The following is an 18,703-nucleotide window of genomic DNA, read 5'->3' as shown; positions in this document are numbered from 1 at the left end:
TTACCAGAGACCAATAAATAAAGCAATGAGATTAGGAGTAGGTTACATTTGATTTTGCTCAGCAGACCCTGCGGCCTGTTTGTGAGCTCATACCTCAATTCTTTTTCTTTTCACTGTTATTACAATATAACTTATGGATAAATGTCATGGTAGGTTCTGAATAATTTATATTAGTTACTTAATAATGTACATTTATCCTAAATAAGCCTGGGGTTCAGGAGGTTAATTGAACATTGAAAACTTGATTTGTATAATGGTCCAAACTGACAGTGATTTTGTTTTGAGATAGATAAGAGATGAAGGAGACTGTAGGGTGGTGCTCCATCATTCCTGTGAAACAGCTGCTGTTGTCAGCGCATTCTGCAGTTTTATTTAAGGCAGAATGGAGCTTTCATGTTCCTGACAAAGGGCAGCGCTCGGCCCTCTACCTGCCTATGCCTTGTTGGAGAAGAGGACGAATCAATCGTGTTCTATGCACAGGTGAAAAATGAAGCCCTCACAGCTCTGCCAAGCCTAACGTTCACATTCCATCAGGACCTGTGTCTGTCACTGCACATCATATTAATGTGCCAAGACTGGAGTCACTGCCATAGCTATGCAATATGTGTGTGTGTGTGTGTGTGTGTGTGTGTGTGTGTGTGTATTTCCCTCTTGTGAAATCTCCCTCTCCCACTCTCTGTCTTCTGTGCTATCTTTTGTGCCAATTCTTATTGCTTACTTCCTCCTTTCTCTCTTCTTGTCCTCTTCAAGGACAGTGGGAGGGGGTCTGAGCTCTTCTTGTCTTTTCTCCGCTCTTTGGCTTTTCCGATTCCCAAGGCTCAGATCCTATCTCCCCCTCTGTTTCTTGCATCTCAGCTTTTGGATAATGAGAAGCATTAAGCCAACACTCACACATAAACACACACAAAACAGCCCACCCAAGCTCAGTCATATCCAATGGTTTAAAAAAAGGATTTAGAAGGTCAGGGAGCATATTTTTTCTATATATTCCAACAGTATAAAACTAACATAATTTGAAAATATTACCTGCAGGGTATACTATGTCACAATTTCATGAGCAACACACCAATATAAATAATCACATTAAATTAAGTTGTTACATTATTATACATTGAAGGTTAATACGTTTTTCGTATTCCAGTAATGTTGTTATTAACAGATACAATGTTTTGATCTGACTGTAAAAAATGTGATGTTATTCTCATCATTAAAACATTGAAGCCTGATTAAAAGACTTGTTAGACAATTAACTATTTAATTGAACAATAGACATGTTTTGATGTAGCTTCCTCAATGGTTCCAGAGTTTCTTGCTTAAACAGTTTAATTGCTGGAATGCTAGAATGAGATAGAATGCTTTGGAATTAGATCCTACATGTAACTATAGCAATAAACTCTTTTTGAAGCTTCTTCACAGAGGATCAGAATGGTGCAGAAACAACGTCTACATCCTGAGTCATAATTAACTCACTTTTGTAGCCACATGTATATTTGATGTAGCAACATCAAAACAGCTTGAAGCAGAAGAAAATGATTAAAAACTTGAGTACTTGGTAGGATGAATATGAAAATTGATATGAATATGAATAGGAATGTTTTTACAATTTATGGCATTTAGCAGAACTCTTATCCAGAGTGACTTACAATTCCTATCAAGTAACAGTGTTAGGAACTATGCCCGAGGATGGCAGTGTAGAGGAGAGTTCGGGTCTCGTTTATTTAAATAAATAAATAGTACAAATAGGGCTGGATGATATGACCAAATTACGTATCACGATATATTACTTAATTTCAGTCAATGTGATATAATTCCGATAACTGCCAAGAACAAATAAGAAACATGACATCATATTCCAACATAAACCTCTTTGCTTTGTCAATATTTATATTTTTAATCTAACTTTAAAATTGAGTACAATGAACTGACGGCAGTGCCATCATTCACAGCTGTAGAAAAATTTAAATTGAAATATTGAAAATGGGTTTAAAAATTATATAATTGTTATTGAAACATTTTATATTGCAATATATATTGATACTAAATTATTGTCCAGTCCTAAGTACAAGAGAAGAGCAGAGATGGGTGATTTACATCACAATATTTCAAGACATGGTCATCCATCCATCCATTATCTGTAACCGCTTATCCAATTCAGGGTCGCGGTGGGTCCAGAGCCTACCTGGAATCATCGGGCGCAAGGCGGGAATACACCCTGGAGGGGACGCCAGTCCTTCACAGGGCAACACAGACACACACACATTCACTCACTCACACCTACGGATACTTTCGAGTTACCAATCCACCTGCAACGTGTGTTTTTGGACTGTGGGAGGAAACCGGAGCAAGACATGGTCATAATATGTAAAATGAAATTTGATACTTTATTTTAAATTTCAAATAAGCAAACCCAGTATTAGTGCTTAACTGCACTAAATGTACTTTTTAACACAAAAAAAGTACTGTCTTTGTTATGATACATGTAGTTTGTCACTCTTTAAGATGCTAACGATAACCACAATATGCATAGAAAACAATAACTTTTGGTGAAATATTATCATAATTGTAAATATCATATTAAGAAAGGTACTACATAAAGGCAAGGAGGAAATAACTAAATAAATTTTAAAAAGTATAGCAGACTTATACAAGACACACATAAGAACTCTGCTCTGTTTGCTATTCACATCAAGCCAATGTTCCAGAGCTTTTCTCTGGCTCAGTTTAACCCCTGCTCACACTGAGATGTCTCAATGCTTTGTTGCCCTCTGTTTCTATCTGGTGCTAAGGCATGCAGGTAGTGGACGGAGAGTGAAGAACAAAACTCGCCTAATGACAGCTCTGCACGCAACGTCACCCTCCAGTCAGAGCTGTAACGAATGGGCTCTTATTTAGCCATCAATTCTGTTCTGCTGCTGTCAGCTCATTCTAGCTTGCCCTGTGTGGAGAGAAAGGCAGGTAGTCATTGATCATGTCAGAATGTCGGACATGGCTGTGATCAGTAGCATGGAGAAGGTTTGTGAGACTACCGGTTTTGTCTCTGCTAGTCTGGGTCAGGTAGCTGGCTTTCTCTAGTTTCTGTCGGCCAGATGGTGTATCTCTAGCTTGTGCTTGAACAGTAGGTTCTTTACACATTTCTGTGATAAATCAAGGGTGTCAAATTCTAGTCCTCCAGAGCCACGGTGCTGCACTGTTAGTGTTTTGCTCCACTGCACTTAATTCTTTCTATGACTTTAAATTTTTGCAAGTGCTTTAGTTCTCCAGGACTGGACTTTGACTTTGATAAATCCTTATTGCATCCAGTGCTGCTGCATTCTCCTGAGAGGAACTGCATGAATGAAATGCACAATTATCCTTAATAGGTTCACCAAAATAAATGAAGGTTTGCTCAGATAGACAGAGGCACATTTCTTTGTAATGGTGCGTCAAAGAGGGGAGGTAGATCACTGAGCTGATTTAGGTTTCTGCAATTTCCCTTCAGAAAGGCCTCCAGAGATAGCTGTCCAAGTGTCAGAATCAGCTGTAGTGAATGCCCATAATATACGGCTTTCTGAGGTGAACACTGTGGTTGCCTGATAATCCAGAAATTCTGTTGAATTAGCTAACTCTCTCTCTCTTTCTCTCTCTCTCCCTCTCAGACCTGGACCTGCAGTATTTTTGGAACTGGAGTGCTTTTGAGGACTATCTGCTGTTCTGTTTTGGCTTGACGCTGGTGTGTGCCTTCATCACTCTGCTGTTTCTGGATTCTGTGCTGTATGTGGAGGCTCTGGGCTCACTGGCCCTGATGTCTGAGGCCATGCTGGGACTTCCTCAGCTGCTGCGGAACTACACCAACCGCTCCACCCGCGGCATGAGGTCAGATACTCAGTCTGACATTAATCTTAGGACTAAGGAATTAGGGAAAATATCCAGCTACAATTTTACTGAGCACCCTTTCAATTCCAATTTAATGCTCTAGTCCTTTTTTCACAAAGAAGACAGCATGTCTGAGTTGAACATTTTGTTCAGTGTTCCATGTTGCTGGTGTTCTAACAATTTGTCCTAATGATACAGTGGTCCTAGTGTATGTGCATATCATTGATACGTTAGAGTCACTTTTACTCAGCTTTATTTTAAGTATATTTTACCAATCCTGTTTAATGCCATTATTTACTCACTGATTATTTGTTTTAGACTATTACAAAAACCTACCTGTAGTTTTAATGATCATAGCACCTTCTTCTTAGGATAACGTAGCAACACTGGTTCAAAAGCTCTGCATTATTAGGTTAAATTGCAATGTGATTACAATATACTAAAAATAAATAAATAAATAACTCAGGTGTTCAACCAAATTACAGCCTGAGAACATTTACACCAAATAATATAGCATCGCATTCTCAGTTCAAACTTCCAACTAAAACCTGCCTAAATCTGTCTGAACACAGCCCCACCCAAGCCATATAATTTTTAGACCAAAACAAACCCAAGTACAACCAAGATTCTTTCTGAAACAGACCCAAATAAAATGTATTTGTCAAGCAATCAAGCAATCTTTTAAAAGCTGAACAAAATTTACATACGGCCTTGTTTTCATCCTTGTTTTTATCTCCACAAAAACTACACTGATGATACAATGTATGATGAAACAATATATTTAATGTAACATAAAAATTTTGGCTCAGCAGATGTCCTTTTGGCTGCAGGAATCAATTTACTGTCAATTTCCTGATTTTCTCATGAGCGTGGGCCTTGTGGACTTAATGTCAACAACATGAGTGGGTGACTTCAGCGTGCCAGAGTAAGAGCTGTTTTAAGGTGATGTAACTAGGGAGAAACCATAAAGTAACATGCAAATCTAAAGAAGGATCCTTGTCAGGTTCATACTAATATTTTAAGCTGTATTTCAACGCCAGACTTTACTGTTCAGAGAGCTTCAGGGCTGCATCTTGGCCTTAGTTTTGTTAAATTATCCTCTAAGGCCCTTTCTAAGGCACCTTATATAAGGTGGTTTATGAAGACTGTAAATTAAAACAAGTTCTAGAGTACAACAGGATGACAGAATATCACTCATCATAAACTTACCATCAAGCTCAGGTTGCAAGAAGGGAGTCAGTGAGTCATTTTAGGCCAAATAGAAAACGAAAGATTTCTTTGACCCAGCTTTGACATGTCCAAAGTCATTTGGGAGAGTTGTGGACACAAAAATAGTGGAATCTCCACAGCTTTCTGATTCATTCATGGTATGCTACACACATTGTTCTGTCTTGACTGATGCAGTACATACACGTAGTAAATGCACACATTCTGACATTTTGAACCATGACTCTGCAATTTCTGACATTGATACATAGACCCATACAGATATAGCAGTATTTTCCCGACCCTGTAGGGGATTACAGAAGCCTGTGGTCATGCTAAAATCACATCAAGAGCAAAAGCACTACACTCCATGGCAATGACACATTGATTGTGTTGTTAAAAAAGCAAACTTTCCGCAGGAAATGCATTTAAATTAGCTTTAGTCTCTCCCGTTTCATGTCTAAACTGCACTCACAAGCTTTAATTTGGCTCGTAAAGCGAAGCCTGGAGCGGACATTACTGTCAGGGACAAAAAGCTGAGCGAGAGATGAGAGGAGAGAGAGAAGCTAGGGATAAGAGGAGAATGGCCTCAGCCTTAGTGCTGCTGCTGTGACTCTCTGTATGACTGTTTCAATGCCCAGCCTCAGGAAAGAGACATTAACTTTACTCACAGTCTGGGACTTGCTCATAGCTTGAGCCAATTTTCCAATACTACCAGTAAGGATAATTTTGTATGCTAGAGGAGCCTTGAGGGAAGAATGTGTTGACTTTAACATCCATTATAATGTTAATTATGCGCTCCAGTACTAATTACAATCATTATTTGCCCATTATGAGGGATGGGTATGAGAACATTATCCTATGCCTAAATATTATGAATATGAGTTTGACTTTTGTGACCTCTGTCAATCATTTTCTCCACTGAATGGCATTTGTAGAGTCTTTTATTTCATAGATTGGGGAACACTTTATAGCAGTGCTTAAATTCAAAATAAAATATTCATCATTTTTCCCTTATTCCAAATTTAGGCAGCTAGCAAAATCATGCTTGTGTCCAAATTTAGCACAGTTTTGTCTAAAACAATTAAGCTACAGCTTTCCAATCAAGTGAGGGGAGGCACACTGATGCTTGATATTACATTTTACACTCATGGCATTTGGCAGGCGATTCTATTCAGGATGACAGTTCTACTCATGTTACATTTTTTGGTGTTGTAGGAACAGGTTTGATCTCATATAGACAATGTATACCTTAGCAAACCTTTTTTATATCTGCATTTTACCAGGAAATTCCATTGAGATCAGAAAATCTCTCTCTTTTACAAGAAAGACTTGGCCAAGACAGCAGCCGTACAGACTTACAGCACATCAAATGCAACATATCTAATATATTACAAAACAGCTACTTAAACTTAAAAGCCTCTCAAGGAAATCACCCACATGTTTCATTCACAATGTTCTTCATGATGCACTTAATGGACAAAGCGGTATCTTATTCAATGTCCAATGTGCACAAGAAGAAAAAGGCAATTTTTTGCTTCAAATCTGCCATAACCTTGGCTACTTCCAAAACATCAGCCTAGAAGAGTGTAGCTAACAACTACCCTATCTAAGAGATAAGCTGGGAGTTTTCCCAGTATCGCTGTATAGATAAAAAGTATACCAGTGCTGTTGTCTACAGTTGGTCACTGTTTCCACATATTTAACAATTGGGATGGGGGATGGGGAAGGGAAGGCAAGACATTGAAAAGACACACAATTAAAGAGATACAATAAACAAAAACAATTTAACTGAAAACAATATTGAAAAGAATATTATTATTTTCATATACTCATTCTTTTATTGCCTGGGTCTGGAGCCTACCCAGAATCACTGGGCGCAAGGCAGGAACACACCCTGGAGGGGCGGCCAGTGTGTTCAACCAACGTGTGTTTTTGGACTGTAGAATCATAAAAATTCTCCAAATTTGCTTTGTTAAGTTTAGCTGTTAGGTATTCCATTCTGACTATTTCTAAAAAATGAGGGGTAATACACAGTATAATGGTTTTCTAGATAGCTGTAAAAACCTGCCAATAACATCCTACACAAATCAAAGGAAATTGAAATGTTGAGTCATCATTTAGGAGACATAAGTGTGGCAAAAGCGGAATGTGAGATCCAGTAGATTGGACAATATGCCTACTGCAGAAGACCATATGTTTGCAGTTGCATATTACTAATGTGAGAATGACATTCAAATATTAGAACAATTTTTCAGATAGTGAACATTTATGTTTTGACTTTTGCAAAGGTCTAGTGGCTCAAACTCACTCGTCTTGCCTGTAGGTAACAACAGAGAAGGCATCTTCCATATTGACTAGTCACCTGCAGGTGACGTATGGCACTCAGTGGAAAAGTGGATGCTTTTTCTACATTAAAACTAAAGGCTTGAAGAGTTATTTCACACATGCGTTTTCCTTCATAACCACAAGGAAACAACGGATTTTTGAGAACAGTCATGTTTTTAACAGTCTTTGTGGGATTGTCCCTTTAAAAGCCATTTGATTAATTGTCTGTGTGTGGGCGTTGTGGCCATCAGACATAATGTGACGAGAGAACAGGGAGCATTCTACTCTGTCTCAGTACCTGGTTTAATGATACCTGCAGCACTGACTTTTTACAAGTCCATACCCATTCATGCTCATATACAGCTCACATTAAGGGCCACTGGGGAGAGGACTGTCCACTGATACAGTCCATGCCCTTGAGCCAGACATTTATTGGACTGGCAGGATTTCAACAAGTCAATGACTTTAAATATTCTATGGAAGCGTCTGTATTAATTCCATTATTAGCCTCTGCATCTTTCAAAGCTTTGGCAATGGCTATTACTATTAAATGAATCTTATGTTTACTATAGAGACAGATGTGTAGGTGACTGCTCAAAAAGAGCAAGGTGGGTGTGTGCCTGTGTGTGTAACTGCGTCAGACGTTAATGGAGCAGGCATATAATGACATGCTGTCTCTTCTCTCCCAAAAGGACACATTCCATTTTCCAAGGTCAGGAAGGTCGTCTGAGTTTTTGACAGGGTCCTTTGGGCCTCTGATTGTAGTGTTTGTACCAAAATTGATTCTTGTCCTGGCTGTTCCATTTCGCATTGTTTGACCTGTGGAGCACAGCTGTGCTTTGAGTGCTTTTAAAGTGACTACAAGTTCCTTTCTCAGTTCTCAGTGTATGTGTATGGCACCATTGTTGAGTCAGTATTAATGTGTTTAGAGATATGTCAGGCCTGCTGTGTCTGATCCATTCGTATCAGTGCAACACACACTAACACAACAGGATGTCAGTGTCCCTGCAGCTCTGAGAATCATCCATCACCCAAATCATACCTGCTCTGTGGTGGCCCTGACCACTGAAGAACAGGGTGAAAGGAAGACAAAGTATGCAGAGCAAGTGATGGACTACAGTGTGTACTTGTCAGAAGTGCTCCTCTCTGGTCAGTGGAGCTAAGAAAATGGACTGTGAGTGCAAAAACTAGGAGGGGGTCATAAAGTTATGGTTATTGGGAGATGAGTGTGATCTGTTGTCGCTGCAAAGGCAGGGACCAAGTCTTTATTAATGCCCATGGATTTAGAGTGGGATGTCATAAAAGCTTTTTTTGTCCATATTTTGTATGTGTACATGTGGGTGCTTCTTTCCTTATTGTGGTGGGGACCTATGGTGATAAATTGCTTTCTATTGAGCCCTGTAGTCTTGACGCTGTGGTGTGAATTGGCTTCCTGTCCTCCAGCGCTGCAGGCTAGCCTATAGATTGTTCTAAGCTTGAAGTGCTAACAGTGTTGATAGACGTGTAAAGTCTCAGAGCATACAAAATGTTACCCTCACGACAGGCTGTTCCATCTTCAGTCTGGCCTACACACCGGTCTGAAGCACCCAAATCCAGATTGACGTTATTTGGATTCGCCGTTCAAGATGAGGGTGGTGTCTCTGAGGAGAGCTGCTAAATTCTCCTGCTCTGATGAGATATTTTTGATAACTCGCCTCTGTGCCCTGACAGCACACTACATTCATTAGCAGCCGCACTAAACCCAGTCATGAGGAAATAATAACAACGTCAGTGGTGCATGGCTCACCTGAACCCTCTACCAGCATCGTAAACAAGCCTGGCTTATACTGTAAAAGTATTTAAGTGGGCAAACTTTTGGAATTGCTCAACTTTTTTTTGGCACACAAAATGAGGCGAGCCTGTTTGCTGGTGTTTTGCGGTACTCACCATGGGTGGTGGTGGGGGGGTAGTTAGCATTTGGCAGTGAAGCTGAAAGAGCGGTAATCTGTCTTTTAAACAAGCAGGGACACGCAGCCAGTTCTTCCCCAGAGAGGAGGCTTCTGTGTGGGCTCCATCCTGATTACCCCTGGGGGTCTTGCAGTGAAGGAAAAAAGATCTGCTATTCACTCACACACACACACACACACATACACACACACACACACACATATATATATATATATATATATATATGTGTGTGTGTGTATATGTTTGTCTGCAAGACCCCCCAGGGGCAATTATTACATTGGAAATAAGAAGACACACACGTACGGTATTGAGCAGTTGTTGTTATTGTTATGGCAAGTGTTGTGAGCCATTAATCTTGGTGTGCGTGTGTGTTTGTTTATATGCCTCATGCTCTCATCACAGAGTGCTCAGTTGCACAGTCAGGTAATTAAACCTTATAAGTCATCTATAAGGGTAATTAAAAGGGCTAAAATATGGGCACACGTTACCAACAGAAGAGAAAATCAACAGAAAACAACACTTTGTCATTGTGAAAGTAATGAAGAGTCTTACAGTGTCATGTCATATACAGTGTTCATTACATGCCATTTAACTCACACACAGAGAACAGAGTCATGTTTCCCAAGCAGATGCTCACATCAGCACTCCCTTCTTATATCATTACTGATAATGTGCAACATTTTCCGCATATTTCAGTGTGTGTGTGTGTGTGTGTGTGTGTGTGTGTGTGTGTGTGTGTGTGTGTGTGTGTGTGTGTGTGTGTGTGTGTGTGTCATTTAGATAACACTCAAAGCCAGATGCATGAACATATCCAAAGGCAGCACAAAATGTAATGCGTTGGTGTGATAATAATAGCTTTGTAGACACCTCTTATATGGTTGAATTCAGCTACTTTACACAGTTTGAAGAAATATGTGATATTAAATAGCATGTCCTGGAGTAGCCACACATGAGTCTTAGGCCACTTTGCACAACACCAAGAGTAGGCTAGAGGTGTATAAATATCTGAAGCAGTGGAAGTACACTGTGGAGTGATAGAACTCCATCTAATAAATTTGGGATGAACTGGGATGAGTGTTGTGATGCAAAAATCTATCATCCAACATCAGTTTCTGAACTCATTAGTATTCTCATGGCTAAATGAATAAAAGTCCTTCCAGAAATGTTCAAGGAAAGGAGAAGCTATTTCTTCAGGACCATAAAATATGCTTTATTGCAGATAAAATGCTTGACGAGCAGTCTGGATTCAGGCTGGATTTTTAAATTAATTTGAAATGTAGGCGCAACATTCAGAAAGAACCTTCCACCAGATAAGCCAGACGTCTGCAGTAGGTCTGTCTCAGCTGAGCAAAGTGACCTGGACAAGGTATAACACCCCCACAGATCCATTAGATATGGTCTTTAAGAGCTTTAAATATCATAAGAAAGCTTTTGTTCTTGTGATTTGAAAAAGACCAAAGTTAAAATTTCTAAATTTCTTACATTGGGAACAACTCAGGCTGCTGTATTATGGACTAGTAGGAGCCTGTTTAGAGAGACATCAGGGCAACTAGCCAGTAATATTGGCAGTTACTCTGTAGAAGTTATGAAATCATCAACCTATTAACTAATTTGAAATGCTTGCAGTTCAGCTTAACCCCCTGGAGTCTGAGGGGTTTTCAGACACCCTGGTGTAGTCTGACATGCCTTGATTGTTTTACAAATTGTACGCATCTGAGAAAAAATCATTTCAAAGTGTTACACATGCATTTTTCAGAACTATCTCTGCAACAACAGTGTTGAATCAGTAAGAGTGTCATACATCTACATTTTGATTAAATTTACTCTAAACTTAGACTTTCCAAAAACCTATTTTCAGAAGTGCTGATATACTGTGAAAAAACACGTTCTAAACATTTCTCGCCGGGACCTTTGAGGTCAAAACTTTGTGAACACGGGTCTTGGCAACACACTGCTGATTCTACTTTTCATAAATTGTATGTAATTTTATACTTAGGACATAACAAATGTGAGGTGACACTCTGTTTTTCTCAGTCACTGGCTCCTACGTTGCATATGTATGAAGATAGGTGCGAAAACCGAGGTGCGAGGTCCCCACCCCACTGCCTAATGAATGGCCCATTAGCTGTCACTGCCACAGCTGTCAAAAGAGAAGAGACCAGAGGCAGAGTTTATCACAGTTTATTTAAAAAAAAGAGAACTAAACAAGCAATAAAAACAAAAAAATAAATAACTGGCATGAATTAAAATAAATGGAAAATGTGTTCACATGTAAACATAGTGATAATATACTAAAGATAGTCATACTGTATATCCTTGTGTGTGTATATATATTTGAGTCAGTTCAACAAAAGATGCCAGTCTCTAAAACAGTTTCTGTCTGGCTGCATGCAAAGGTAGACATCACACTGTTCACATTTCCATGGGGTTTTTGCATACCACACAGCTGTTCAACAAGCTCTTCCATGAATGCCTTGTGGGTCAGGCTGTCCTGTTGCATAAGTTGTTGTGGAGAATGTAGGCATTGGTAGCAGCAATGTCCAAGAAGTGAAGAAACAGTTTTCTGTACCACTTCAAAGTTTTGTGCTGAGTTGTGTAATGCAAAATGCTAAACTTGCAGAGCAGATGTGGAAGGACCATGTGTTTACACGTTGGTGGTTGCAGACTTGGTTGACGCCGTCGTCTTTGCTTGGAGGTGGAGTATTTTCCACATTTCTGAAAGAAAAATAATAAGAAATGTGAGCTTCTGAGCAGTTACAAAGATTAGCTATACATGCCAACAGTCACTACAACTAATAATTACTTGTATTTCAAATACAGTACTTGTATATGACCTATGTATAGCAGTACATAGCATAACAAGCTACATAGGATGACACTATTACATTCACACAGGCCATTTACACATGACATTACCACACTAGGCTAAACATATACAGCCATAAGCCACACTTATGGTACTGGAGCCTCGCATGGTAATGTTAGCACTCTCAGCATGCACACTCAGATTAGCAACAGGCTACACTTGAATGTCCCGTTTACACAACAGCAGGTTTTTTTTACATTAATTTATGCTTTCATATACAAAGTAATACTTATTTAATTTATTCTTTATTTTAATTTATCCGGAATTCGCGGAGTGTACACAGTAAGCGCGAATAGTTTAGGAAAGCATTACATGGAAACGCTTTGTTTTATGTTCTCCAAATTAGTCTCAAACATCACAGACGATACATCAAGCCTTCATTATAAAAACTACCCATGGTAATTTATAAAATGATAGCGCTTTCATGTAGCTTATTGTGTTTCTCAGTTCTACTGTGCAGTTCAGAGCTAAGCCCACTGCTGTAACCTGCACTGAGGTGTGTCCAGCCTAACGGAAACTGTTTTGTTGGCTAATTTATTGGGAACTTAGAACCTGGAGATACACAGCATAGCAGAGGCCAGTATTAATCTTGCTCTGACACTCAGTTCAGCAGAGAATTTGGTAAATGTTTGATGTGTTAAATCAGTTAGGAGACTAAGTTCATTCGTTTTTGGCCTTCCAGGACTAGAGACTGACACCTTTAAGTTAATTGAATCAGAGAATCAGATGTAGACAATCAGTCTTCCCTTTAAAAGAAGTAAGCCTAGCAGAGCTAGAGGAGAGAATTAGTGCGATAACTGTTAAATATCTTCTTTATTCATTCTTAAATATCTTCAGATTGAGAACAAGATTACTGTCCGTATTTCAACAACTACAATCTCCTTCATTGATCTGTTTATATATCTGAGTGTTTGGGACTTGTTGGTGGTCTTGAATTGACTGTTTGAAATGCTAATACTTGATTAACTGAGGATGGGCCAATTTTGTCTGTTTAATGCTTAATCTGTTGAATGCTTAATGTTGTCCCGTATTCTGATTTAAAGGAAAAATATGTAATATTTTAACTTAAAATTATAGCTTCAAAATCATTGTGATGCAATGTGATGTAATAGGTAGAGCATGGCCTCTTTTGTTACTACTTTGGGCTCAGCACTGTAGAAACTGCACTATGTAACTTTGGGATGAAGGTAGGAAACCGCACCCCTTCATCACTGATTTACAATGCTGTAAAAAAACAATTTACACTATTCTAGGGGGTCCCCTCTAGTGTTCCTTTAAATGGCACATTATTAAAAAAAAGTTAAAACATCACTTTTGAAGTGCATTAGGACATTAATTTGTGAATCTGAAATGTGTGCCAACCCAAAGACTGTTAATTAAGACCACCCACTATGTTTTTGTTTTAGAATAAATGGGATAAATTCAGCCATTCTGATTTATGTTCATTACATCAAGTGATTTTAGAATTCACAGCATTGGACTTAAATACATGTGGGTGCACAAAGACAACATTAAATGGTGATAAACGAGCATAGTGTGTGCTGAGAAATAACAGTACTAAATATATTAAATATAGTCAAAACAAGAACTGAGGAAGTAGACAACCATACAAAAATGGCTAAAAACAAAAGTTTCTCCTCACTCACTTCTCATTCCTGGGCACTCCTGATGGAGAAACGGTGGCTCATCATTTAAAGTGACAAGAGCAGAAGGGACAAATGTTCTGAACAGGGAGATTTATGATTATTTGTTTGAAGGTATTGTCACCGTAGCATGTCAGTACATTTGTTTATGACCCCAAGAACAGTGGAATTAGGGCTGGGGCGAAATGACGATATATATCCCATGACGATAGAAAAAACATCTTCCATATGATTACGCACGAATCATCTGAAAACGGATACAAGTGCAGAAAAAGCCCATTAGAAATGCAGTTACTGTAACGGTCCTTTCCACGTTCACTTTCGTGAGAAGTTTTAGCAGCATATTCAGGTTGTCTCAAATCACTCCCCATTCCCTACATAGTGCACTAACATGATATGTTAGGCAGGACTATGGGTTTAAAACCGAGTAGAAAATGATTAAAATTAAGTCATGCAGCCATGGTTCAATATGGATAGTGTATAATGCTATGCTAAGAAGTAAGTTTATTTGGAGTAGTTTATTCAGATTGGCGGTGTGGGTAGTTCACTCCATCAGGTTAGTGATATTGTATTGAGGTGTTAGTGAGCTGAGGCTGATCCAGTCTGGGCGGAGAGTGTAGTACTGGGGAGTTTGGTACTGTGACGTGGCAACAAGCTACTTGTTAAAGAACTATAATATCACGGAAGCATTGTTACGCCACTTTCACAGCTCTGTTTATTTATTTCATATTTAATCTATTCCCCGAATTGTTGTATAAAAGCAATAGAACACTTGAGGTCGTGTGTTATCGTGAAATGGTGGCTACAGCACTTACCTTCAGCTTGCGTCCACGACACAGCCATGCTGTTATTTTATGATAACACACTCCCTCGTGTTCTATTGCTTAAATACTCGCTTTACTGCAGTCTTTTTGTTGTTTGGATGACATATCAAGGTGGCACACACAAACACAAATAGTTTTACTGTTAAAAAGAAATTAAGAATTCACACAGCTCCAGGGACCTGGAGGTTGTGGGTTCGATTCCCGCTCCGGGTGACTGTGTGTGAGGAGTTTGGTGTGTTCTCCCCGTGTCTGCGTGGGTTTCCTCCGGGTGCTCCGGTTTCCTCCCACAGTCCAAAAACACACGTTTGTAGGTTGATTGGCGACTCAAAAGTGACCGTAGGTGTGAGTGAATGTGTGTTACCCTGTGAAGGACTGGTACCCCCTCCAGGGTGTATTCCCGCCTTGCGCCCAATGATTCCAGGTAGGCTCTGGACCCACCATGACCCTGAATTGGATAAGCGGTTACAGATAATGGATGGATGGATAGATGTTTGTTTTTGATATTTTGGTGTACTTATATTTTGGGCCTATATTATTGCTCGCAACTGCAGTTGAAAATTGTAAGTGTTAACGTTATGTTATGTACTATGTTATGTTTAAGTAACAATTTGTTTATAAATACAAGGAGAAATCAGTGTGAGATAATATATTTAAATGCTTGACTTTGTATAGTTCATCGTATAGAAATCTTTATTTTCCCCATGTTTGTTCTATTATTCATCTATTATTAAAAAAACATAATTGAATTTACATAAAATGTGTTATATTGTGATTTTCGGGATATAAATGGACCTATATCGGGATATGAAATTTTGATCATATCGCACAGCTCTAAGTGGAATAATAGAAGTGATATAAAATGTCCACTTTAAAGGCTAAGCACCACTTAATGGACCTCCATATTTCACATTATTTTAGTTACTGAGTATGAATTAAAATGAAAATAGCATGCTTATTTGGCTATAAAACTGACAATTTTATTAAATTGACGGAAAATCCTGAGCTCGCTACAGACATTCTTGAACGCAACCATGACGTCACTGGTGGACAACAGCTGAACAACGCCGCGGTAAAACACCATTATGACTGACTGTTATGACAGTATCTAGCTAGCTAAATAACAAACATTATTCCTGACAATAGCCTAGCAATAAGCTAAACTCAAATTTAGAGGTACCGTTATTCTTGTAAATGTGATCGAAGTCGAACTCGAATTCATCCGACACTATAAACCTCCGTAATGCCACTACGTAGCCGAGTATAATCTGAGCCACCAAGTTTAGCAAGTCAAGCTAACGTTAACTAACACCAACTAAAACAGGCGAAGTAAGTGTCCTTACCCTGTTTACCTCCATGTTACAGAGGCTCTTGAACACCTTTCGTTGGTTTCCTTACATGCCCATATTGTTGGAAAAGTGCCAGTGAAATGAGCACTACAGATAACGGAGTGAGCGGATGGTCCTTTCCAAAGTGCCCGTTTACAAATTTAGTCAATTTTCTGGATATTTTGGGATCTTTGGGCCATTTGTACACAGATGTCCCACTGTACATTGAATTATTGCAGCAAAAAACAACACACATTTTCGTCATTTTGCATTAAATTAAGTGCGACTTCTAGAGTTGTTGTCCACCATCTACGTCACAGGCAAGACACCTATTAGAGTTTCTGAACACTGTTGGGGGGTGGACCAACGGTCTTTTAAACCTTATTTCTTGAATTAGTAAGAAATAACATGTTTTCTGGCTATCAATAAACACAAGTTAGGAACTCAAATTCCACTGTATTTATTTGTTTGACACTTTCATATAGCTGGTGCTTAGCCTTTAAGCAGACCCTAAAACATTCTGAGATGAGTAGAGGCTTTTACTGCAGCAAACTGGGGACACATTTCTTGCCCTTGGTTAAAAAAAATCATGAACATATGGCAATATCGTATATGTCATGTTGAATTAATTCATTCATTCGTTAGTACAAGTGGTTTAATAGAAGAAAAACTGAGCCTTTTCTAACTTTTTGTATGAACTACATTATGTACACCCCTACAATTTTACAACAGTGACACAGGATTTTCCACCTCTCTTACAGAGTATTAGAATGAGTGGCAGATGCTGCTGAATGATTTAAATAATGTCCCACGTCACACTGCACAGACGTCAGTGGTCCAGCTGCCAGTGCCCATCTTGCTTCTCCTGGCTGTGGGAATAAAGTGAAAAAGATGGAGTCTCACTGTGCTGGGAGTGTGTATGTGTTGGGAATGCGGCAGAACTGTGTGGAGTGGGCTGATGTGTCAGGGTTCGTTAGCGCACAGAGAGCGGGTGCTGGTTGAAGCCGGGCCCCTCGTGAGTTGCCCGGGAGAGGTAATGCCTTCCTGCCTGGACCCAATTGATCACCCTCAGCTCCATGATTAAATTAGAGCCTCTGCTAGATACTGTGGCCCCACATCTCCACCACAAAACACAGCAGAATTATTCATAGCCCCTGCAGGCCAAAGTGAGACGGTGCAGGAAACAAACAAGGGGAAATAACACAAGGCTTTTGGAGTGAGAGAAGGAGAGGGAGAACAAGAGGGAGACAAAAGTGGCTCCACCATCTGTTTTATACCGACAGACAGATATGTTTGACATTAGCGCTCTGCTTAATGGCTTTGTGTACAACACCACCTGTATACAGAAGTAGAAATGTGTTGATTATCGCAGACCTCTGAGACTGTTATCTTGTCCAGGCCCACCTGGTGGCATGATTTAAAGCCTGCTGCAAACTCCAGTCGCATCCTGATCACATTGTTGCTGTATTAGAAATTTCGATGAACTGTTTATACGGGATAATTTAAAGGCAATGTCTACGATTGTGGGGAACTGCCATTCTTTGTGGTTGGAAGCTCTGCGTCTTTTAAAGTGGAATGTGTGTTTGAGGGAGTAAAAATGACGGTTGTTTGTACGTTGCTGAACTTTGACCTTTCTGTAAGTTTTTATTCACTGTTTCAATTACCAACAGAAACTCACGTGTAACTTGAGTTGTTCAGTTTTGTAGCACTTTCTCTGTTTACTTTACCGAATTTAGAGTCAAGTCAATATTACCCACCTATGGAACAGGAATAAAGCAATATCCTCTTCTCATTTTATTATTTTCAAACTTTGGAGATTTCTTTGTCATTTAAATATCTTCAAATGTACTTTATCTTCCATGAGCAGAGGGAGAGAAAGCCTAGCATATCGGGCCGAGCCTCTTTGTTTGTTGGTTTGGTTTTTTTACGTGTTTACTGACACTAGAATTTCATAAACCCATTAGACTGGTTTCTAAAGACTGGTGAGAAAACATCAGAATGCTATAAAAATTATTTTTAATTCTGTTTGGGCACGCTGTGGTTTATTAGCTATATGGGTGATAGAATTGAGAGCATATCATTATTTGTTGCAAACTCTCTCTCTCTCCCTCTCTCTCTCTCTCTCTCTTTCTCCCCCCACCCTCTCTCCTCTCTCTTACACACTCACTCACTCTCTCTGAAACACTCTCTTACCCGCTCGCTTGCTCTTTTCTCTTGTCCTGTCTGTCTCTCCTATATTCAAGGTTTTGTTTACTTTCTTCAAGAGAATTCTAAATGCCATCTCTACCCTCTCTCCTCCCCTTTGTTTCAAGGGAAGCTGATCCATTTCTTTCAGGTAGAGTGCAAACTTTCCAGTGTTTGAGACAGCTGGATCGATCCACATGCATATTTCATATTTTGTCTCGAGCATGGCCTGCTTTTTTCTTCTCACCAGGTTTTTTTGATTTATATTTCCCCTCTCGGCATACTCTGAAAATGTGAGGTAATTTGGCGACTGGTGCATGTGGGGGCTATAGACTGTGATGACCCATCTCCTGCTCCTTTTTAAAACATTTTCAAGGCTGTCACCCCAGCTCTATAACAGGTTGCCTTATTTGAGCAAAGTTTTTCTGACCTGGGAAGAATAAAAAAAATAAAAATACAAAAGATTGTGGGTTCTTTAAGCTTTCCCTTTGTTTGGCTCGATGGATCCTGTCTGCCACTGACTTGTTT

The 18,703-nt window shown here is 39.4% G+C and overlaps 1 protein-coding gene across 5 annotated transcripts in view; it reads left to right on the top strand.

The window, feature by feature from the left end:
• Nucleotides 1–18,703, top strand: part of si:dkey-246g23.2 (solute carrier family 66 member 2) — a 75,244-nt gene that overhangs the window by 36,712 nt on the left and 19,829 nt on the right. For all 5 annotated transcript variants that reach the window (XM_066684593.1, XM_066684591.1, XM_066684590.1 and 2 more), the window contains one exon: nucleotides 3,636–3,852. In XM_066684593.1, the coding sequence (XP_066540690.1) occupies nucleotides 3,636–3,852 (217 nt within the window). The remainder of the gene's footprint in view (nucleotides 1–3,635; nucleotides 3,853–18,703) is intronic.

This window comes from Hoplias malabaricus, chromosome 11 (genome assembly GCF_029633855.1).
Source record: "Hoplias malabaricus isolate fHopMal1 chromosome 11, fHopMal1.hap1, whole genome shotgun sequence".
Lineage (NCBI taxonomy): Eukaryota > Metazoa > Chordata > Actinopteri > Characiformes > Erythrinidae > Hoplias > Hoplias malabaricus.
This window is presented reverse-complemented; position numbering and strand designations above follow the sequence as displayed.